General features: G+C 43.7%; 1 protein-coding gene across 1 annotated transcript in view; it reads left to right on the forward strand.

Annotated features, from left to right (window-relative positions):
- The window catches only part of cadps2 (Ca++-dependent secretion activator 2), a 131,299-nt gene that overhangs the window by 75,887 nt on the left and 30,302 nt on the right, over positions 1-25,110 (forward strand). The window contains exons 12-18 of the mRNA XM_078282866.1: positions 1,909-2,010; positions 4,102-4,165; positions 4,806-4,929; positions 6,431-6,531; positions 16,259-16,415; positions 20,308-20,449; positions 24,894-25,049. Of these exons, the coding sequence (XP_078138992.1) occupies positions 1,909-2,010; positions 4,102-4,165; positions 4,806-4,929; positions 6,431-6,531; positions 16,259-16,415; positions 20,308-20,449; positions 24,894-25,049 (846 nt within the window). The remainder of the gene's footprint in view (positions 1-1,908; positions 2,011-4,101; positions 4,166-4,805; positions 4,930-6,430; positions 6,532-16,258; positions 16,416-20,307; positions 20,450-24,893; positions 25,050-25,110) is intronic.

Below are 25,110 nucleotides of genomic sequence, written 5' to 3' on the forward strand. Positions count from 1 at the left end.
TTTATTATTTTTTGCCAAGCTAACACTTGGCTCACCGTCTGAAGGAAAGCTGATTCCTGGGATTACAGGGCAGAACAGCTGGCGCTGGCTGTGCGGGCTCGGTCCCCCGGGCGATCCGTCCGCTCGCGGCGCCGGGAGCGGTCCCTCTAACCCCAATCCTCACGTCTTCATTTGTCTATTTGGGGACAAGAGCGCAGGGGAGGGCCCAACACCAAATCCACTGTCTTCCCGCTCCAGCACTACATGAAAGAGAGCTATTCTTGCCATTACATGAGTGAGCACACACACCCCTCCCAAGGACGAGCCTTTTATGTTCCTTTGGGATTAACTGGTGCTTGTTAAATAGGGGTTGTGGGAAGGGGGAGGGGGGTAATGAATTGACAGATTTGAGGAACAACAGGGTTTAGAAGTTGTGCTAACAAGTGCTGTTGTGCGGGGAAAGCTGCCTCTCATTACAAAACAGGCCTTTTGGCCATCGAGTGGAGTGGAGCTGAAGAGAGGCCCTGATGTTCAGACACAAAGCTTCACAAGTTCCCATTGTCCCGACGCCCCTCAACGTCTCTCTGGAGCACTTTATGCCCAACTGTTCTCGCATAAATACACTACCAGTCAAAAGTTTGGACGCACGCATTTTTCTTTATTTTCACTATTTTCCACATTTTAGAATAACAGTAAAGACATCAAAAATATGAAATAACACAAATGGAATTATGCAGCGACCAAAAAAGTGTTCAAAAAAATCAAAACTATCTTATATTTTTGATTCTTTGCCTTGATGGAAAGGCAAAGGCTTTGGAAAGAAATTCATACATAGGATCAACTTCACTATTTATATTTGTCTAAGAAACTCATTTCAAGCATTTAAGCAGAAGCCTTTAGATCAAAATGCTTTAAGAGAATGAAACACAGAACATTCAGTCAGGTCCAGACTGTGGACCGGTGTTAAGAGCTGTGATGGTCATTTTTTATATCTTGAGTCGTTTGCATAATTTGCATAACGGCGAAGTGAATCAGCAGCAGCATAAATCTGGATGCTTCACTGTGTAGCGACAGACTCTCTACAGCCTCTTCTTCTTCTTCTTCTTCTTCTTCTTCTTCTTCTTCTTCTTGTCGCTTTTTATTTTTCGAGTTTTGGAGCCGCAGTGTGCAGGCAGGAGCCGGCGCGCGGTCAGGGGCTGAGCCAGCCAGGCTTTTATAAGAACAACTCATTAACAGACAACCTCCTCGCTTCTTCCCTCTGGCGACCGCGAGTGCCGTTTTGAGAGGCTGCTTTTCTCTTTCAGCCGCAGAAAAAAGCACAGAAAGTCAAGGCTAGTCGCGGCTGGGTAGTGATTGCATTTTTTTTCCCTTTTTTGCCAGAGTGCCTATTCAGAAGAAGGCAAGAAGGGAATGAAAGCTTTACAAACATTAATGAAGCGCTCAACTAACAGTTTTTTCTTTGTCGTTTTCCTCCTGCCAGGCCGGATGAGATGGGCTCAGCCTCTGTGGAGGAGAAAGAGGAGTTTGAGCCATTATCTGTTTGATTGGTTAGTTTAAGGTCACTCTGGATGGTTTACCTGTTTGATTGGTTTTTTAGTGCGGTGAAAACAAGCCAGTCGAACTTGGTTCTGCATCGTCCAAGTGAGAAAACAGTAGAGATTTCTCCATATTTGAGTTGATTTTGTTTCCCCTAATTTGCACAAATATCCTCATATCTTTACATGGGCAGGAGGTTTTGAATAAATTACCCAAACAGTGTTCATCACCAGGCAACATCACATTCCCATGATCTCTGACAGCGAGTCGCATGAATCACAGAGCTGCTTTATACCTTTGTTGTATCATCTGCAAAGTGAATGAGGTGCCGTGAGTGTTAATGAAGCGTTCAGCCGCCGGCTAACGTCCGCTTCACTGTTTCTGCCCCGTCAGGCCGGACGGGATGGGGACTGTGACTGTGGAGGAGAAGGAGCAGTTTGAGGCGGTCAGGAGCCGCCTCATGGTCCTGCTGGAGAACCAGATCACACACTTCAGGTACAAGACACCTTTTCACCGGAGAATCTTCCTCAGATTTATCTTTATCTCAAAAGTGGATGAAGAGGCTGCACACTCATAACTTCATTTATTATAGCCAACTTTTCAACAATAGTCTTCTTCAGGGTATTTGAAAAATATGGCAAAGAAACTGGGTCAATATACAGGGTAACACAGGTGTGTGTAATCATGGGGAGGAGTGTCCTCAATCACATTAGCATATTGCATAATAGTCACACATTGATAAGATATATCATAAATAGGTAACACTTATATTAGTGTATCAGAAAACAAGTTACTGTTAGTACAGAAAGATAAACGCATCATGAGTACAGCCTCATACTGTCCAGCTGGTTAAAAACAGTATGAGGCAGTAAAGGAATGAAGTTGTACATCTCCCCCTTCATGTTTATCCTGCATCCATCATGCAGCAGCACAGCAGGGAAGTTGTACAATAGAACCAAATTAGCATAATGTGTCTCTCAAACAACTAGTTACTAGATTTGTAATTTGTGACGACTGAGAAGGAAGCGAATTAGATTTTGTTAGATTTTGTTTGATTTTGATGTAAAGTGCAGCAGCAGTAAACATGCAGAGAAACTCCTGCTGCATTGCTGCCCGTCATACTTCCAGATTTCTCTGAAACATAATGAGTATTTTTAGCCCCATCAGCGCCACACAACAGGTGCAGCCCTCGTCCCCGGCGCTCGGCGGAGACCTCCGCACATCTGCGTGCTGCTATTCAGCGCGCCGCTGCGTGTGAACGCATTGTGACGGCGGTGTGAAAGCGGCCGCCTCCAGACCTTGAGCAACGCTTCACTCAATGGACCTGCGCCATTAACTGGCCTGAACCTCGCTCTTTAAACCCTTCAGGCCTGAGAGGGGCCCTCCATCTGCTGCGGGGGGGCGAGGGGGAGGAGGAGGGGGGGCGAGGGGGGACCAGCAGGAGTCATTACTAACTCACCTCAACAAGAGGCTAATGCTGGTAAACAATACCCAGGACAATGCTGGGATTATGCTAATGTCTCCCAGACAACAGGAGGATTTGTGTAGTTTGCTTCAGATTAAAGCTCAGCCTCATTCTGCACTCTTTACTTTAACGTTTAAATTCTACACAGATATTATTCTTAATTGCTTATAATGATTATAGTTCTTTTTTGCAACCAGAAGAAGGAGATTACAATCTGCCTCATGATTGAATTCATCAATATAATTAAGGTTTTTTTTCCAGATAATACTTGATTTGTAATAATTGTTTTACCTGCCAGTAACATCTTTCTAAAGTATTTCACTGTCAGTTCTGATCTGTTTTCTCCCCAAATATTTTCTTATATTTTATCAGTGTTACAGTAGGAAGCCTCCGCACCCGACTGGCTTAGATCAGTTGAATTAAACATTACATTACATTACATTACATTACATGACATTACATTACATGACATTACATTACATGACATTACATTGACTGGCTGCTGGTGATGAAAACAACTTGAATCTACATCATCCAAGACAGAAAGCAATGCAAACCAAACACAAGAAACAAGACAGAACCAACCAGTTCTCTAGGCCACTTCCTCATATTCTACATTTTTACATTAACTTTTCATATTCTTTACTCATTTGCATTCATATAGAATACAATAGAATACAATAGAATACAATAGAATACAATAGGAGATCCAGAAGCCATCAATATCACCAAGCAGCTCACTGTGGCCTAGATTACAGCCCTGGTTGTTTTTTTTTCTATCCGCCTGCTTTATAATTTTTCTCTCCACAACAATGTGAAAAACAGAATATCTTCCCGTTGGTTTTGTCCACTAACCGTCTGACCTGCCTGACCGCGTGGCTTTGTTTATGAAGTACGGTTCAGTTGTCAATGAGCAACGTGAAACCGGCTGAACCGACTGGTCTCGGATCAGCCCGGGAGGTGAGAAAACCTCCGTCAGTGTAATTAGATGAGAGGAGGCAGCCATCTGTTAGCGGCCGGCCGAGGTTCCTTCCTTCCTTCATTCTTCTGTCTTCTGTCTTTTCACGCTGCCGTCCTTGAGATTGTTCTAAATGCGATGCCGCCCACGTTTGCATCTGCAGGTACTGCTTTCCCTTCGGACGACCAGATGGGGCCCTGAAGGCAACACTCTCCCTGCAGGAGCGGGTACAGACTGCACCTGAACACCAGGCTGCACCTGAACACCAGGCTGCACCTGAACACCTGAACACATGTTTCTACACAGATATGTTTCTATAAACTTAGCATCCTCTGTGTGTTGTAAAGCCTTCACACACTGCAGGTCAGAACAGGAAGACTCCTGAACGATGGTAGGGCTGCAGCTAACTTACTAATTAGTTTCATTATCAATTAAGCTATCGGTTGTTTTTTCCATTAATCATTTAGTCTATAAAATGTCAAAAATAATGAAAAATGCCCATCAGAAGTCACCAGCACCCAGTAAGTAATGCTTAAAATTATTTGTTTGTTTGTTTAATGTTATGCACAAGTAGTAGGAGTAAACCATCTGAAACATTTGGCATTTACATAAGGGTTAAAAAGTACATTGTTAAACTAGTTTAAATATACAACTAAAAGAAATAAAGTCTGACCAGCAGCCCAAAATATTCATATTCATAGAAAAGCAGCAAATCTTAGTGTTTGTGAATGTTTGGTATAATAGTTTGCGATCGACTAATCGATTAATCGACTAGTCGTTTCAGCACTGAACTACTGATCATATGAAGGACTTGAGGCTGATCGTACTGGAGCTGAGGTGATGATGAGGTGCCGTCTGTCCCTCCAGGTCCTGATGAAGGACATCACGACCCCCGTCCCGCCGGACGACATGAAGAAACTGGTGCAGAAGTGTCTGGAGAAAGCCGCGCGCATCAACTACACCCAGCTGACCGAATACGCTCAGATCGACGGTAGGACCGGGAGAAAAGTCAATATTAAAAATCAATATTATCATTTATGGTCTTTCAGTGAATCACGTGGTGATGATCTGGAGATTTTGGGAAATCATGACACACAATTCTGTTGTCTGAACTGATGAGAAGAAGCAGATTTTATTTAAAAACTCTGACAAAATGAGATATGGTAGGAATATTATTAGAACATTTCTGTTTTGTTTGACATCACACCTGACATTACCATTCAGTTCAATGTGATGAACATCAATTTGATTATTTAACGTGATTTTGCAGACGTGAGCCGTAAAAAAATCCTTATGATTATCACAATATTGATTTCAACCATATCACCCAGCACTAGTTGAGGGTTTGTACAGACATGGTCTTCATGGTGATACTGATATTTTTTTTTAGATATATTTCTAAAAGGAGAGCTGTCAGTCTGCTCCCTCCGTGTTTTTCTCTATATGAAGATAATGAGGAGGAAAGCTGACAGATTCTGGAGGGATTTGTAGTCTTGATGAGTAATTTTATTTTATGGCATGTGAGATTTTCCTTCAGGTTAAACAGCGAAATGGACATTCTTAATTTGTTTATGTTGGCTATCAACACACAGCAGCCGGAGCGAATGTGTTTTACCGATCAGAAGCTTGGCTGAAACTAGCTGTTGTATCATGGTGGACGATCTGTTTCTCTCCTGATACGATTCAACACATGATCTGAGGTTCAGGATCAATACAACCAGGATACGATGTGATCAATAAAAGTTCAGTGACAACAAAGTCTGACTGTGCAGAATTCTGTTTATTTCTGAGACTCAAATCTTTCTGGCGATGCCATTGGCTGCTAGAATGTAAACAACAATTTAAAAATGTCATTACAAAGTGACAATAATATAATTTGGATGGAGAGCTTGTGAAACTGTGATGGTCAAGAGTCTCATTAGTGATTACTACAGCAGAATAACATGGAGCTGATATCACCATTCATGTTCCTGACAGCAGAATAACATGGAGCTGATATCACCATTCATGTTCCTGACAGCAGAATAACATGGAGCTGATATCACCATTCATGTTCCTGACAGCAGAATAACATGGAGCTGATATCACCATTCATGTTCCTGACAGCAGAATAACATGGAGCTGATATCACCATTCATGTTCCTGACCCTTGTATTGAGATATATTGAATTTTGATATATTGTTCCATCACTAGTATGGGGAAAAAAACAGGGGCAGGGCTTTTTTGTACAGTATCTCATATCAAATCCCTTTAATAGAAGTAATTATGTCCACATGTCAAAAACAAACAGAGGCACATCTTCCAAAGTCAAGAACAAAATACCACAAAGCATCCAGGAACACCTGAGCAGCTCTTCTTCTTCTGCTCTGCCATTTCTGGGGCGCTGTTGTAATATTATCTGTGAGTGTATCTCCATGCTGAATGTCCCGGTGTGTTGTGTGTGTGTGTGTGTGTGTGTGTGTGTGTGTGTGTGTGTGTGTGTGTCCCTCAGCGGACGCTCAGGCCGCTCCGGAGAAGCGTCTGGAGGACATGATGCGACTGGGAGAGCTGTGCATCGAAGTGCTGCAGCAGAACGACGAGCATCACTCTGAGGTACCGACTCTGTTCAACACGCTGGAGATGAACTAAAAAAAAGAAATTTTGCGATTCTGCGATTTCCAAATCTCAGAGTCTGCAGTTAATTTCTTCAGAGAGAGTTTGGTCCAAACTGGATTTGTGAACGAGGAGTTTTAGAATCAAAACCTTCATCAGACTCGGTAAATCTGCTCAGTGATGTCTAGTTTCTTAAAATCACTTTTCTTTAAACAATTTTAAAGTTCTAAAAATTGTATGACAAGAAAAACTTGTGATGATATTAATCACAGTTTAAATCACAGTTTAAATTTCAATATTCTGTCAAATAATCGCAATTAGATTTTTTGTCAATATCTTTCAGTCCTACAGCACGTCGTCCGTCAGCCGTCTGAAAATAGCTGAAGGATTTTATTTATTTTTTACCAAAAACACAGTCGGCTTCACACGTGACCTGTAGGAAACTGTGTTCCTAAAGACTTTTAGAACAATTTCTAAAGCGACAGTCGCCTACACTTAAAACAATCTTAAGTTAAGTCTTTTTATTTTAAACACAGAACCTACTGACAGTGTTCATAACAGCTGCTGAGATAAATCTGCAATAACTAAATAAGTTGCCCATGTCATGATTTTTTCTTTTTACAGTTTATTTAAGTATGATTTTATAAAGAACTAACACTATTATTAATTTTAAGAAGTTAAAAATGACAAATACAGGAACAAAGTAAATGTATTGTTATGTTGTTGTTCATTATTATGCATTTATTTATTGTAAAATCATTTTTTCTATCATTTATCTCAGTGTGAGCAGCCGCTCGCTGCAGAAAATGAGCCTTTCCCTGATTTGTTTGTAGTTAATTCTTCACCAAAACAACTTAACTCTTTTCTTCTGATAGAGATATTCTGTTGTCTTTTTGTTTTTTTCCGACTGCGGCAAATGACGCTCCAGAAGTCAGTCACTTGATCATTTCATTAGGGTTCATGATCACTTTTTTGCAGCACTGTCCATTTTCTTCCTCGCCGTTCGTTGGCGGCCGTCGCGCTAAAGTGGCAGCTGACACGGCGAGCGGCGGCGCGGCGGCGAGGCAAGATGAAAACAACGCCCACGGTCCATATGCACACGTCGTTTATAAGCCGCCGTGTAAAACTGATCAATCATAGGTGTTGAGACGTCCTCCGGCTCCGGTCCGATCGGCCGCTCAGGCATCTGCTTCTGAGCTATTAATAACGCGCCTCGCTCTGCGGCTGTCATGGCGACCGGGGAGTTTCTGTCTGAGGTTTGGATTTGACGCCGACTGCAAATTAGAGGCAGCGTTTGTAAGGAAGTAGTGTCACCGCTCCCCACATGCTGTCAGAGACGAGTTTACAGATGAATCATAATTATTTACCCAGGTACTGTTCATGTCAACGTGTCCTTAAGTTTCTTTTGTCTCTGTTTCATTACGATGATGTCAAGGTGATGAATTAGTTTCAGGTAAACGTCGACACCGCTGCTGTCTTTCTGTCATTTTATTTAAAGTTTCTGTTATCTGATGAACGCTCTTACACAACAAATACAAAAAGGAATTCATACTCCAACTAAAGAAGAATCCTGGACATGACAGACACTCACATTACACACACACACACACACACACACACACACACACACACACACACACAAACCTTGATTGACATAAAACCAGAATCCAGACACCAAACCAAATCAGGTCCAAGACTCGTCTCCTGTTAAACAAAAGCGTCACACAGGTGGAGCTCACCCAAACACAAATGCCACAAAAGTAAATAACTAAGTAAAATTGTATTTATACAGTACTTTTCATACACAGGGAAACTCAGTGTGTTTCACATAAAAGCAAAACCTAAAGAAAACAGTACAAATTGTACAAATTCACACATTGGAAAAATAAAACAAAAAGAAACATCAAACAGGAAGAAACTTTGGTCTGTAAAGCAGCGGCTGATTCCCACGCTGCCGTCTGTTCACACATCAAGCTCCTGCACACACATGTGCACACACACCACATACACAGACATGGCACACACACATTTAGGTGTACACATGTACACACACACATACACATCTGCAAAAGCTATAAACCCAGTGCATTTTGTCTATGTAATAACAGGCTACATGCAGGCATGGTGAATCAACATAGGACCCACCGGACCCCGTGTCCACCCAGGCAGCATGCATCACCCAAAAAATATTTAATTAAAAAATATTCATTTTCTCATGGGCTTATTCTTACAAAACCCTTGGTAATAATTTCAAAGTTATCCTCTCCTAAATATCTCATGAAAGGTTTCCAAACTTTGAAAAAACTCTCCAAGTTCTCCCACAGAACATAATTACGGAAGCCCACTGAGGACAAACATTCATACATTTTGTTTACGCAGTTTTCCCGTGATAATGAGTTAATTTAGTTTTCTTAGTCATTTACACAAACACAAGATCTCAAGTCAAGACTTTAGAAACCTTTTCAAGTCATCAGAGTACAAGTCAGAGTCAAGTCCCAAGTCACCAGAACCCAAGTCAAGTCTCAAAGAGCGGGGTAAGATGGGTAAGTTGAGCCACCCCCTGTATCCTAGCAACGGTAAGCACTGTGTGTCATGTGACCAGGCATTTAGGAAGAGACTTCCATCTCAACATGGCTGCGATGGAAGCAGCCACACAGGACAAGTAGCAAGTACATTTATGCTCATAAAACTGTTTTTTACAACAAAAAGTACATTTTTGACATTTATTGTGTAATGGCTGCTGTCTCAATATCAGTTTAGCTACATTCAAACATATAAGCAATAAATGTTGGTCTATTACCAAGGAATAAAACCAGAGGAATTCATTAGCAAAAGGTTAGCAGAGAACTAGTGTGTACACCAATTTTTTGGTGGCTATGGGGTAAGTTGAGCCAAAGGCCATGGGGTAAATTGAGCCATGGTACCACTGTTTTTTTAAGAAGTTGTATTATCATTCTTGTTTTGTTTAGCTGCATTCTTACCAGTTCATCAAAGCCAACATCCTGAAATATGGGCGGGAGCATTTGTTTTAGTTCTGTCCCATTTTTCCTTGCCAAGATAACATTTTGAGTAAAAACTGGCTCATCTTACCCCGCTCTCCCCTATTCTCCTCATGCATCAAGTCAAGTCTCAAGCAATTAAAATTGTGACTCGAGTCCAAGTCATGTGGCTCGAGTCCAAGTCATGTGGCTCGAGTCTCCACCTCTGTCTGTTTATCTTTGAGATTTCTTTGCTGAAACCAGTTGGATGTGCGTTTGCTCTCCTCATCACTCTGGCATCATCATGTGTGAAACAGATACTGCATGTTTACACAAAACCAGAGACTCAAAGCTTAGGATTTTCTTAAGACATTCCCAGTTTGATGCAGCGTTTCCCTAAAAGACATTGTAATGGACTAAGTCATACCTGATTCCATAGCAGATATACTGTCTGAGTCCAGAACATGCTGTTGCTCTCTGACTGTCTCTCCTTTTCTCTTTGTTTTTCTATTCCGTCGTGGAAAGGGAAGAGAGGTAAGTTTGTCTTCCTCTCATCTTCCCTCCTGTCTGTCTGCTGGTTTGTCAGGTGGATTTTGACCACATCATCACTAGTGATACACGTGTTTGTTTGGTCTCATTGTGTCCATCTTTAGTAATGATTCATGTTTTTTTCTTTTCATCGATTTATTTTCAGATCACGTGACTTCTGTTCTATTATGTATGACATATGTTCGTTTATTCTGAAATTGCCTGATGAAGATCTGACTCAGACAGTTTAGTGTGCGGACTCTTCCGGACTCTTCGGATAAATTTTAAAATGCTGTTTTCATGTTGAAAGTTTTCCGTCCACACTAGCGTTTCTGCTGTCCACACTGAACCGCCAAAAAACGCATCATTTCCTCCACGGCCCTGCGCGGGACACTTGGGCCGGACGCTTTGCGCCATTTCCGCCAAGCAGCAGCTTTTCCGCCACCGCCATTTTTGTTGTTTTACAGTGCGATGGTGAAGAACGAAGTCTGTTAGCAAGTTAAGTTTCTGGAAAAAATGCCTGAATCGAAAAGTGAGAAAGTGTCACGGTAGAGTTGTTCTTCTTCTCTAAGTTTGGGGCTCTCCAGACACAACCGGCGGATTCAGCCTGGATGGATCACATGACGTCACACGTCAGCGTTTTCCCCGTCCGCACCGCAACACGAAACCGCGAAAGCTCTGGTTTTCGGCCATCGAAAACGCCAGAGAAAACAGAGAAATAAAGATCCGGATTAGTGCGGACTCAGTGTTTGACTCTCGGCCCGGCGCCGGCGTGTCCCTCCTCTCCTGGTTGGTCAGATCCTCAGCCCGTCAGACTTTACCTGTTCGTCTCCACGTCTGTCACCGTCCGTCTCATACGTGAATTAAAAGTTTCTGTGGTCACTTATGCAGACTGTCACGATGCTTGGCTCCTTGAAACCTGTTAAAACGATGTGGGTGTCAGCGAATCTTCCTTGCAGATTAATTGTTCATTGACACCGATGGCTTTTCATTGTCTGAGTTATCGAACCTCCAATCTCATGCTGTTGTTTCACAGCTCAGATAAAAATAGGTGGACAAAGTTATTCAGTTCACTCTTCAAACCGCAGCAGGGTGAGGATCCTTTAAGGCTGGTGTGATAATTCAGACCCTCGTTTAATTGAACTAATTTATCCAACCGTGTGCTGCTCCAGAGTAATTTAGTGGCGGGTGTAGGTGTGTCACGATCTCACCAAGCTGGATTGAATGCAAAAGGCTGGATAGAGAATCTAAAAATAAGAGTCTGATAATATTTACTTTTTGCAGTTTTGTAGAATTGATGTCAAAGTAAGAATGTCTGAATACAGATGAGGAAAAGAGGAGGCGAAGATCTGCACAAAACACCTGCTGCTCCTTAGCTGTTCATCCATTATGGCAGAAAATCCTCTCAAATCAATGCCAGTGACAGTCTGCACTTTCATCTCACATCCATAATGATGAGAGTGTGGAGTCTAAACATTTTTTTTTTTTGCTGTACTTATGAAGCACGCAGCATGTCAAGCCTGCATGAAGATATTATATCATAGTCTATTCTATATTATAGTGAAAATAGAATACACTAGATGAAATTGTAATGATCCTGTGTGACGATTGGGGTCGATGCAGCAGCAAAAAATAGGATAGAAATAAGAATAGAGCGAACGTACGAGAAAAGACATACAAATAAAATAGTGCTGTGCATACTCTTCATTAAAAGGCGTCTAACTGAGCAGTGGTGGCACAGAGGAGAGGCGAGAAATGATTAGGAAGCTTCTGTCAGTTTGTCTTCTGTGTTTTATCCTTTAGAGATGAATGGTTTCTGGTGGATGAGGCAGAGACTGAAACAGAAGAAGCCGGCTGGTTTTGAGCAGCTTTCTAACGCTGTAAAGCTGACATGTTAATGACTTTTATCACTATATGGTTATATTGATGTATAAGAAATAACTACATGTAGCTTTACGTTTGATGTTTTGTTTATTTGTGCATGATAAATGATGAAAACTGAAAAAAAAAGGGGGAAAAAACCTAAACAGAAGCGAACCCGAGTCAAAACTCAACACAGGAGAACAGTACCAAAACAGAAAGAAATACAGATGCCAAGCAGCAAGTCAGATAGAGATATAATAAATTCACATTCAAATAGTTAGTGGTAATAAAGCTAAACTAAACAACAGTGTGTCCGCCTGCAACCAAAACCACTGCTGAGTCCTTTTATATCTAAGACTCGCTGGCTGCGGTAACAGAAGTGAGTGTGTGTGTGTGTGTGTGTGTGTGGACTTCTGAGTGTGTTAGCGTAGCTTCGTTGTTGTAGAAAACCTGATACCTAGCTAGCTAGCTAAGCTAAGCGGCAGCTACCTGTCCAACAGACAACAGACCAACTCCGCGTCTCTTCATCTCCATCCTCTCCTTCATCACTCACCAGCAGGTGAAAGCCAACAGATTCACTCTGGTTTTGGAGCGAGTCTCGTCTGCTTGGTGTTTCGCCTCGTTGTGCTTGTGTTTTGTACCGCTCTGGCGACCGTGTTCAGGGGGCGTGGCTTCACAACTTATTGAGCTAGGGAGGAGGGGCCAACTTTGAAAGTTGTGTTTACAAGCCACAACCGACAAATCCTACTCAGTCTGCCTTTAAACGTCCCATCTGGTGTAAAGCAGGACTCCCTCTCCTCTGTGATGATAAAGGAGTTGGATGTGTATCTAAACATGGTGAAAGTATCAAAACTAAATCCACACAATCCATATTAGAAAAGCGAGCCTCTAAACGAGCCGTTTGGACTTCCGTAACTTTGTGGCGTCACAAAGGTTCGCTCATTATCATTTCTGTAAGAAATAATAGACTAACAAAGTGTTTTTTTCAAAGCGGTCGAGCGGTCGTCATCGTTTATTACCGGAGCGCAGCCTCTCTGCTGCCGACAGCAACACGACGGCCGCAGGGTTAGAGAACAGTTAGGTTTTCACGTGGCATTGAACCAAGCGAACTTCTCCTTTCACCCTCGTGAAGCTCGCGCAACAATACAGTCATGTTCAATAGAAACGTGCTTTCTCACATTTTTTTGACAAGTCATTTTCCAGCGAGCGGCGCGGCGCGGAGGCTCGGCCGGCCTTGGCATCACAAAGACTACATTAGCCCTTTACAGCGCCGGCGTTCTCTTTGTCGTATTAAAATGCGGAGAGAGAGCGAGCGCGGCCGCATTAGGTCTGAAAACATTTTGGTTGTAAACAGGTTGGAGATGAGCTTTGTGAATAAATCTGGAGGTTTTTTTTTTTTTTTTTTTTTGAAAGGGAGAGGAGATGAGTGGCTGGCGTTAAATGCCGTGTCACCGCTCTCCGCTCGCCTCTCACCTCGCCGCCTTCAACATCCACTGCATTCGAGAGAGAGAGAGTGAGAGAGAGAGAGAGAGTGAGAGAGAGAGAGAGAGTGAGAGAGAGAGTGAGTTGGGGATAAGTGTCGGAGCGCTGGTTTAATGCTGTTTGTCGGTGCAGGAAAGTGAAAAGGCGCGTTGCGTTTGAAAGGCCTGATGAGGTGATGAGGCGTCCCACAAGGCCAAGGGTGTTCGCTGTGGAGCCTTGTGTCATTTTTCCTTCCATCTCTCTCTCTCTCTCTCTCTCTCTCTCTCTCTCTCTCTCTCTCTCTCTCTCTCTCTCTCTCACACACAAATAATGACCTCAGTCCATCAGGCTTCGGTTCAGAGGCTGGTTGCACTTCTCTCTGACCAACGCTATTGACAGGTTGACTGCTTGATGCTCTTTAGACTGTGTTGGTGTGTGTGTGTGTGTGTGTGTGTGTGTGTGTGTGTGTGTGTTGGGGGGTGGGGGGGGTGTACTTTCATAACATCAACCTTGGCCATTTCTTCTTCTTTTTTTTTCAGTGTAAAGCCAGCAGACATGGCATGAGCAGATACAAGATATTTAATATGTACATGAATATGTTCTGATGGATAAAGTGGGATTTCTGCACCTTTTTTTTTTAATTCATGCCAAAAGCTTCAATATATAAACCTGCTGTGTATGCAGTCAGTACAGCTGCTTGTCCCAGTAACATTCAATTCAATCAATCAATCAATCAATTCATGAATGAACTCATCAATTCAACTGAGGAATTGGAATTGGAAATTTAAATAAAATACTAAATACTAAATAAAATTCTGTGAGATTCCATGTTTTTTTAGTTTTTTCTTACCACATATCTGAGATTACACACAGTGTTATATATTATCCAAGAATGTATTCCAGTGATGTGCAGTAATAAGAAAACCGTCTTACTGTACCAGCGGTGATGATTCTTGCTGCCGTCTCTCTGCTCTGTCATAACATCAAGGTCTTCTTCTGCTGCCTCTGTTTCCTGCAGCTCTTCTTCTTCTTCTTTGCCTTTTCATGCTCGTCCTTGTTCTGCCGTTCCTCCAAGTCACTTTCTGTCCTCCTTTTCACACTTTGTGTCGATGTATTTTTCGCTTACAGTAAGTCGTCGCACACTCAGGCGCACATCGCGTTTCTTCGCTTTTGGATGAAAACCTAGTAACTCCAGTTTTGGTGATTTTCATGTTTTAACTTCAGTTGAAGGATGCCACGCCTCGCTGGGCGTTGGGAACATTTTTACAGCCGCTGTGAAACCTTTTCAAAGCCAGTTAGATAAACTCAGAAATGTGTCGTCAAACTGTTTTTCTTTCCTCCTGAAATGTTTGAGGTACGAGGTTTTCGTCTGACAGCGATTTGCTCCGTCCCTTTGCAAGTCTTTGAAAAGTTTTTATTTTTTGATGTGTAGTCAACTGTCTGTCTGTCCTGCTGTGCCTGTATCACACTGTGTGTTCCTGTGTTGCTCTGTTAGTGTTGAGTTCGTCTTGTTGCACCAACACCAAGACTAATCCCTCTACGTTTCTTGGATCCAAGTCAAGTGATTCAGATTTTATATTTTTTCTCCCACCTGATCTCACACAAATGCATGAAATGAACACGACTTCTGATGTGCTGTTTCCCAGCAGGAAACGGTTACTTGAAGGACTCGACTATAAACAGGAATTAAACAGCAGTTAGTTCGGTCGAGTAATTTGATTGGACTAGAGGCATTCCATGAGTGCTGATATACAGTATAACAGCACTGGGACTTTTTACTGTACGTATCACTCCGCTTCACAGCTGTTCTAATGTAACCTTGATCAGGCTGCGCTCACACAGCGTTTGTGTGTGTGGAGAAACTCTACTTCTGGTGAGGAGAAATAAAAAGCGGATCACGACGTTAGCTGAGTAGCTGCTAGCTAACCAGCTGGTTAGCATTGCTAGCAGACAATACAATGTTGTGCAACAAACAAATGCTTCCCAATATTCCCAATATTCCCAGTATTCCCAGTATTCGCACCTAGTAGTGACAGCGATATGGATATTGACCTTAATTATGAGCGGTCGTCAGAGGAGGACGATCTGGAAGAAAGTAGCTGAATTCGTCCGTGCTAACCTCAAAGTAGCAGCTAGCCTGCAGTCAGGAAACAGTTTACCTGTTGCTTGGCAACACCTGGTAGTGGATCCTGAGGGAACTGGTTTTGTTGGCGGAGACGAATAACATAAATCATCTGTTGTCTCAAATTACCATTACTTGATGGATGGCTTTGTTTATACAAGTGTTAGTAAGTAATATCACATGAGAGGGAGTGCTGTTGTTCTGTATATCAGCACGGCCACGACCGAATCACAGCCTGCTGATATACAGTACAACTCCTCTCCTGTCATATCGCTTAAATAAATAGAGTCACGGTGCAGCGGCTCAGTGGCAGTGAGGGTGTTCAGGGTGTTCAGGGTGTTCAGGGTGTTCAGGGTGTTCAGGGTGGTCGGTGCTGGACGGGCGATGAGTTTGACTTCAATGCCGGAGACCGGAGTTCAATTCCCAGCTTGTACGACGGAAATTTCTTCCATGAGTCAAATTTTTAGTTTTTCTTAATTAACCGAACAAAGCATTTCCCAAACCTTAACCAAGTTGTTATAGTTGCCTGAACTCAACCGTTAGCTGAAAATGTCGTGTCCAGTTCATGTTTTTGTCACACAATCCAATTTGTTGAGGAACGTCGCAGAAGAACGTAATTTTCACCACAGTTCAGTTTCAGTTTGTTCTCATTTCTCGATTTTTGGACGTCATGTCATGTCCTTTCCTGCTCTCCCTCTCCCTCTCTCTCTCTCTCTCTCTCTCTCTCTCTCTCTCTCTCCCCCCCCCCCCCCCACCCCCCCCCCCCCCCCCCCAGGCGTTCTCCTGGTGGCCGGACATGATGGCTGAACACGCTGAGACCTTCCTGTGTCTCTACAGAGCCGACATGGACGCCGCGCTGCAGGTCCAGCCAGTCGACTCCTGGGACAGCTTCCCGCTCTTCCAGCTCCTCAACAACTTCCTGCGAACTGACCGTGAGTCCAGACCACACACACACACACACACACACACACACGCACACACACTTCTGCTGGAACCCCACGACAGAGAGAAAACCTCCTGCTTCTCCATTACATCTTAGGAGAATTGCATCTAATGTGAGTGTGTGTATACGCCGTAAAATAAACTGAAGAGGGAAATCCAAAAGTGTCTCCGTCTTCCCTCCACACACCCCCACACACGAAGAAGAAGACATGTAGTTTAATGACCTCACTGCACAGGGTTTCTGGGTAATGAAGTCCTCAAAATTCCTTTCTCTCTGCAGATTCAAGATGAAACTGAAATGACAGCCGTGGGGAAATCGGGTCGTTGCAGCAATAAAGTAGTACGAGAATACAGCTGTAAAGAGAGAAAAATAAAATGGAAATAAATATATAAAAATAAATAAAAATGACCTTTTAGCTACAGAACGGTCTTTCGCTTCGTCAAGTCCAGTTTGTTTCTTTCTGATACGTAGCTGAGCTCTCCGTTCCATAAACAGTCTTAAATATTCCCTGCAGCTCTCTGATCATTTTCATTATAAAAGATGAGCAAATTTTTTTTTTAATTATCAATCCAGACGATCGAATGTCTTTACTCTTCATCAGGGACGAGCAAGGTGTCTATAAACACCTGCTGCCGTCTTCTGATAAATAAATCCTTTTCATTTTTAAAATTATGCAATTGAAGGTTTAGCTTTTGATTTTTTTTATACTGTGTTGAGGTTGCTTCAACATGTATGCATATGAAGGGGACTGCAGCCCTGTAAAATGTGTCAAGTCATGTTCATTTATTTCTACATCACAGTCCGTCTCAAAGGACTTTACAGAGAGCGAGCCGCCCGAGATCTGACTGATCAACAATCAATCACACAACAAAATGATCAATACAGTCTGAGACACAAGGAAACAAAAGAAAGCCAAAGACAGAAGCAGCATGTTGAGCAGAGCGGACGGACAGTGAAGACGAGCAGGAACTCGCCACCGCCTCCCTTCTCGCCGTCCGTTTCCTCCCCGCTCGTCTGGAGCCGCGGCGGCGGGAGGAAACGCCGCGGCACGTGGTCGCGCCGCTAAGAGCGCTAATTAACACCGGCGACGCCGCGGGAAAACGAGGCTCGTTAAGAGACGAGGTTAACGGCCCGACAACGAGGTAATTAACAGGAAGCTGCGACGAGGCTGGAGGGGAGAAGTGGCGAGGCCGGGGCGAGGAACACGACCCGAGACCCGTTCACCGCCTGGGTGCCGGCTGACCCGCCTACCTGTCAGCTGCACAGAACAGTCAGTCAGTCAGAGGAGACATTCACACACCTTCACACACCTTCACACACCTTCACACACCTTCACACACCTTCACACACATTCACACACATTCACACACATTCACACACATTCACACACATTCACACACCTTCACACACCTTCACACACCTTCGTTGGCTGGATTTGGACGGTGGACTGGAAACTGAATTCTGTGCTTATGTGTTTATTTCTGTATTTATTAAGTTTATTTCTATAGCAGATTTCATACACAAAAGCAATTGAAAGTGCTTTACACAAGGTATATAAGACATTAGATAAGAAATACAGGCTGAGATAAATGGAAAAAATCATCATTTTCTTTCTTAGAAGTGGAATTTCATGGAATTCAATTCTGTTTCTTGTCATTCCAGTTTAATCCACTTTCTGTTTCCTTCACATTGCAACTCCAGGATCTGAACTGGAGTTTTCCATGCACCATGCAGGAAATCAATAATTATTTTTTCCCGACATTGTAATCACACAGTCGGGTTTTAATCGGCTTCAAGATCCCAAAGGTCGTGAAACTCGACACCTAAATGACCTTGGAATCATCAAAATCGCATTGATGTTTTTTTTTTTTTTCCTTTTCACCTGATCGCTGCATTATACTGCTCTGATTTCATTTGACTGTTGGGGGGAAAAAATAGCTTCCATACAGCCTGCGTCTCATTGTTTCCACGCGCGGCGCTCGGCTCCCAGGCTTTGTCTCCCAGCCAGCTGAGATCTGGCGAGCGGCGAAGCGTTATTTAACGTGTCTGATGCCAAAGTACCTCACATACAGTCAGAGAGACAGACAGCCCAAGGGCGCCGCGCAGAACAAAACCTGAGCGAGAATCTACAGATCCACAAATCACGCTTTATTTATTTTTTTTATAAACCGTATCTACTTTTTGTTCTAATTACATCCTTTATTAATCCTGTAATTATTCCAAATGTCACAACATTCCCCGACTTGAATTGGAACGTAATGAGGCAAGAGTCGGAGCAGAAATGCAGAACGAGTGAAATCGTAGTTTTGACTGTTCGCACAAATGAGGTCTCCCTCTCTCATAATGATGTCTGAAGTGGGAGGGAACGGATTCTGTGAGTTCAGACCCAGTCAGGTAAAAAAAAAACAACAACACAGACTCGTTCGGTTTGTGAGATTGTGAAGTCGAGCAGAAGTCAGCGAGTCGCGTACAAGATGAAACCGCACTGACAGTCCTCTACTTCTGTTCACGTGTTGCTTTCTTCACAGCATCATCTTCCATGTTTAAATCAGATATCACCGCAGTCAGCAGGTGTAAAGTGACCAGGAAGACGATCTTACATGACTGACAAAGAGTGAATGAAACACATGACTTGATATCTCGTGTACGCTGAAGGATTTTCAATAAGTTTATTACGGTAGCGAGCTGCAGTGCAGATTATTTAAATGCTCACTTGATTGTCTGCCTGTGCGGAGCGGAGCCGGCGGTTGCGAGGGAAGCAGTTTCCTCTCGGGAGGCGAAAAGGCTAGTGTTAATCATGATGAACAGAGTGAGAGGAATTAAAACTAATGAAGTCCTGAGAGACTCGTCTCCCCTCTCTCTCCTCTCTCTCTCTCTCTCACTCCGATTCTCATTTTGTCTCCTCTGTTTGCTCTTACTGTTCCTGCTGCATCACATCCATCTGTCTGTGTGTTGGTCAGTCTGTCTGTTCTGCAGTGTTTTCTTACCAAAATCATTTGCTGCTGCAGCGATCCGGTTTCCCCACAGGGATCATCACACTTTTGTCTAATATAAATTAAATGTGTTTGTGATGCTGCCGTCACAGAAAAACCACCAAACTGCAGTTTAGATAGATAGATAGATAGATAGATAGATAGATAGATAGATAGATAGGCAGATAGATAGATAGATAGATAGATAGATAGATAGATAGATAGATAGATAGATAGGCAGATAGATAGATAGATAGATAGGCAGATAGATAGATAGATAGGCAGATAGATAGATAGATAGATAGATAGATAGATAGATAGGCAGATAGATAGATAGATAGATAGATAGATAGATAGGCAGATAGATAGGCAGATAGATAGATAGATAGATAGATAGATAGATAGATAGGCAGATAGATAGATAGATAGATAGATAGATAGATAGATAGATAGAGTACTGTGCAAAAGTCTTGGGCACATGTAAAAAAAATCCAGCGAAGTGAAGATGCTTTTAAACACACGGGTAGATAGGTCTTTGTTTATGATTTGATCGATGGTCACAAAATGCTAACTGGCTAACCAAGGCTAATGTTAATTTCTGTGCTGTTAGCATTATGTGACCATGAATCAAATCTCTTTGAAACAGAAACATCTATCAGTGACAACAGCTGGATTGTGTTATAATCTATGTTGAAACACTAAATCAGTGTCACAGACAGAGAAGTTGTCTTCTTAACATTGCTGGCAATGGAGAGAAACTATCTATAACCTGCAGAGCGTCAGCCATGTTGGTGGAAAAGTTTCTGTTTAACCTTTCAAGTGTTGAGTGTTTTTGATCACCTGGTCTGCTGTTGCCCCCCCCCCACCAACACCCCCCCCCCATCCCCCCCCCCCCCCCCCCCCCCGCAGCTCACCTGTGCAACGGGACGTTCCACAAGCACCTGCAGGACCTGTTCGTCCCGCTGGTGGTGCGCTACATCGACCTGATGGAGTCCTCCATCGCCCAGTCCATCCACCGCGGCTTCGAGCAGGAGACCTGGCAGTCCGTCAAGTAAGACCTCCGATGATGTCACCTGTCTGCTCAGAGCACGAAGGATCTCCACACTGTGATGAGAGTGTTGTACCACACACTGCCTCAGCCCATCCCGCCGCTGTCAGATCTGAAAACCTGCATGGAGTTCACTGCAGTGTATTTACTGTCGTGAATAAACATTAAAGACATGAAGGTCATGGAACGGCTCTTCAGTGTGTGGTAGAATATTTTGATCACTGTTTGGACCATGATTAGCATATGTGGTCGTTTTTAGGCTCGTTACAGACTCTGTGTAAGCAACGCAACAGGCAACGCAACAACGCAACAGGCAACGCAACAACGCAACAGGCAACGCAGCAATATTCATGCTGCTGAATTGTTTTTAAGTGAATCTCTTTCTTTATGTTTATTAAGATCAGTTTGAACAAGTGGAACACCGACATTCTTCTGACCGGATTTCGATGTTACAGTTGTTGGTTTAATAAAGAAAAAGATTCACTAAAAAATATAAGCAGAATTAAGACGTATATATATATATATATATATATATATATGTATATATATATAGTCAGAATCTGCTTTGTCGGCGTTCCTTTATGTGCTAGAAGTGATTTTCAGACAATGGCAGTGAATGGAGAGAGAAAAAAACACAATTCTCCAGTCTGCTCTACCGGAGCAACAGATCACAGAATCACTGATTTGGGGTTTTATCATGGAGGAAGAGACACGACCCAAGATACTACCAGAGTCACACTGAGATTTAAATAGTCGTTAACTGCATCCTTACAACATATGAATTAATTTTACTCTAAACCTCTAACCTGTGTGTGTGTGTGTGTGTGTGTGTGCAGTCTGTTAGCAGTGAACACTTATTGTTCTCCTCACCTTCTCTTTACCACTGATAGCAGTGAGAGGTGTGTTGAATCCTCCCTGCTGGATGAATGTGAGATAAACAATCAAAGCTGAGGCAGTGGAACAAAACAGTGACTCTGTGCAGACAGCAGCAGGCGGAGAGCGCCGCGCCGAGCTCGGCACAAAGCCCGAGGCACAATGGTAATGTGCACTCTTTAACAAACACGGCCTGAATGGGAACAGAAAAGTGAATAGAAGTGAGCACTTTTCTGCATTTTATTGGTTTATACCGTTTGTCAATTACAGCAGACAGAGGCTGAAGTGGCTGTGGAGGGAAAAGGCAGCAGACAGCACCGTGTCACTATTCTTCTCTCGTTCTCTTTGTCTTTTATTTCTTTAACCGTTTTTCTTTGTCGCCGCCGATCGACCCGGCCGCCGCCTCCGCCCGACCCGGCAGGTCGATAACCAACAATCTAGCGAGCGTGCCTCTTCCCAAAGTCCCCAGCCTGCCGCTCACGCTGCCTCAGATGCCCAGCTTCTCGCCGCCCGCCTGGATGGGGCCGCTGTGCGACGGCACGTACGTACGGACGGCTGGCCGGGCGGGCGGGTCGCCGGCGGGCCGGGGGCCGGAGCGTCCAGCGCTCCAGCAACACACACTACCAGTCACCAGTCTGACACCTGACTGAATGTTCCTCATTCTCTTAAAGCATTTTGATCTAAAGGCTTCTGCTTAAATGCTTGAAATGAGTTTCTTAGACAAATATAAATAGTGAAGTTGATCCTATGTATGAATTTCTTTCCAAAGCCTTTGCCTTTCCATCAAGGCAAAGAATCTAAAATATAAGATTTTGATTTATTTAACACAAACAAATTTGTGTTATTTCATAGTTTTGAGTCTTTACTGTTATTCTAAAATGTGGAAAATAGTAAAAGTAAAGAAAGATGTGGTGTCCAAACTCCTGACTGGTAGAGTTTGTGTTCTGCATGCTTGTCGTCGTGTCTGAATGTCTCTGTCAGACACTGAAATGAATTATATGAAGAAATCCTTCAGTCAAAACTCTCCTCCCTCCCCGCTCCCCCGCATGAGCCATTGTGGAAGTTTTGATGGTGTTTTGTAGAAGTGGTTTATTAAAACTTTTTTTCTCTGTGCCATTCACTCATGAGCGCCGAGAGCAAATTAAAGTGCATGTTGCATTATCCTCGGCTGAATGAGCTCTGAGTTTCAGATGAGTTTCAGATTGTCTCGTGGAAACTGTTTCTGTGACACGCCGCCTCTTTTGTCAGCAGGATGTCGGCTCGCATGCGATCGCTCCTCCATGTCACCGCTGAGGGTTTTGTGATGCGCTGTGTGGTGAATCTACTGTACAGTGTGTGTGTGTGTGTGTGTGTGTGTGTGTGTGTGTCACAGTGTGAAGAATATCACAGCCATAATAAATCACCTCAATTTTCCTTCGCAGCTTGCAAGGGATAAATCTACCTGATATTTTGTGAGTTGGCAGATTTTCTGTTCCTCTCCTTCACCTCACACGCTTCCTCAGCAGAACATGACAGAATAGAAGGGACAAAATAATGGAAACCATCGGGTTCGTCCTTCAGGACTTTGTGGAAAAACTCTTTCAGCTCCAGACCAGCCAAGTTGTCAGATGGTGATGTGGGATTATAAGATTGTAATTGCTAGGCAAACTGTGAATCGGTGTCTATAGAGATTGTTTATAAGACACTTGTTCATATTTATTTGATTAACACTTGAATATGACGTCAAATAGGATGCATGAATTCAAATTTTGGGCTCATACAGCTCAGGATCTGACCGCTTTAAACGTTCAACAAAGAGATCCAACATCTTCAAACCTTTTCTGCCTCTCTATCGCTTGTCAAGACAAAGTAAACAAATGAATGAATCTCATCAGCAGCCTTTTGTTTTACTGCGTACAAAATAAACATCTTGTTAATATTATAAAAACCCAATCTCAAGTCTCAAATACCCATTTATATTCCTCTCCCTTCATGACTGATGTGGTGAAATCAATAATCAGAGTTTTCACCTGGTCAGTCTGAGTTATATGAAGGTGTTCGTAATGTGTTCACGCTCTGTCTGCCTGCATCACACTCTGTGTGTGTGTGAGCGGCCGCAGCAGGAGCGGCGGTGTCGGCGGCCATGTTGCCTCGGTCTCAGGAGAACGGCGAGGGTGTGTTTTCTTAAAAAGGCTCCTCGCCCCGCTCCCCCGCCCCTTCCCCGCAACACGTACCGCAGCGCCGCTACCTCTCTCTCTCGCTCGGCCTCGCTTGATCAGATGAAAAAAAAAAAAAAAAAACAGAAAAAAAAAACTCTGGCACTTCATTAGCGAGCACAGACGGGGAGTGGGATCGTCCCGTTCCCCGGGGAGCGGGGAGGAGAGCGAGGAGGAGAGCGCCGCTAATTAGACATGAGGGGGCCGGCCGCCGAGCGCTCGCCGCACCGCGCACCGCGCCCAGCCCGTTTATTCCTGTGCGCCACTTGTTAAGGTAACAGTCTTTTAAAGGCGAAGTGAGAAAAGTGAGGGAGTGAGTGCCCCCCCCCTCACCCCGCCCCCCCTCACCCCCCCCCCGCCCCCCTGGCTGTCGTTCTAGCTGTTCGCTGTACACTTGGATGTCGTGGCGGCGGCGTTGCCATGTGTTGCTGTGTAACCTGTGCAGGGAGAAGGAGGGAGAGACTTCCATCTGTCTGTGTGGATCCTCCTCAGCCTGTCAGGGTCCACAACTCAAACCAGAAACCAGAAACTAGAACGCTCCGTCACCAAAACCACCGAACCGGACAGAAGCTGCTGTCGCTCTGCGTCTCCGCAGGCCGGACGGGGTTTTATTTACACTTTATCTATCTAGGGGAAGGTCACATGCTCTTTTTGTAATCCCACAAAACACCTGGAACCTGGATCCGGTCCAGTCCACCCAGTCCACCCAGTCCCTCCCGTCCTCTCAGCAGCAGTCAGCTGTCTTCAGCTGAATCAGTTCAGGAGGAGAGACTCACACCTCTCACCACCAAGTCTCCTTTACCAAAATGACATCACAGCTTTTACTGCACACTTGAAGTATCAGACCGTAATTTATTCAATTATATTTTTAAATGTATTTTTCAAAAGCATGGGAGCGTTTCACATCTGGCTTCAACAGGAACATGGCAGCCATGTTGGTGAGCGAGCCTGATGAAGCTAGATGTTCGCTCCGGTGCTTTTGAAAAATGAATAAAAAAATATAATTGAAGAAATTCCCGTCTGATACTTCAGCAGCAGAACTGTTCCTCTCTGGAGCGGACTTGTTTTCCTGCTGTTGCACAGAGCGAACACACGGCTGGATCATGGCTCTAATCCCTCAGCCTTATTTATACGGCACTTTTCAAAACCGAGTTACAAAGCGCTTCACAACAAAATAGTTTAAAACGTCAATAAAACATCGTATGAGATAAAGGACTTAAAAATAGAAAAAGAACATCTAAAAAAAAGGAATACAATAAAATGGAATACAATAAATAATAGAATGAAAATTGTGTACAGTAAGTGTGTGTTGCTGTTGTCCATGTGTGATTTGAGTGAATAATATTGTTCACACACACACACACACACACACCCTGCAGCAACGGCTCGGCGACCTCGGAGGATCTGTTCTGGAAGCTGGACGCTCTGCAGATGTTCGTCCTGGACCTTCACTGGCCGGAGCCGGAGTTCGCCAAACACCTGGAGCAGAGGCTGAAGCTGATGGCCAGCGACATGATGGAGGCCTGCGTCAAGAGGTCAGAGGGCAGCGCGGACTGTAGCTTCCTGCTGTCCGCCGGCCGGGAGTTCATCTTTTCA

Source organism: Centroberyx gerrardi, chromosome 4, assembly GCF_048128805.1.
Source record: "Centroberyx gerrardi isolate f3 chromosome 4, fCenGer3.hap1.cur.20231027, whole genome shotgun sequence".
NCBI classification, from domain to species: Eukaryota; Metazoa; Chordata; class Actinopteri; order Beryciformes; family Berycidae; genus Centroberyx; species Centroberyx gerrardi.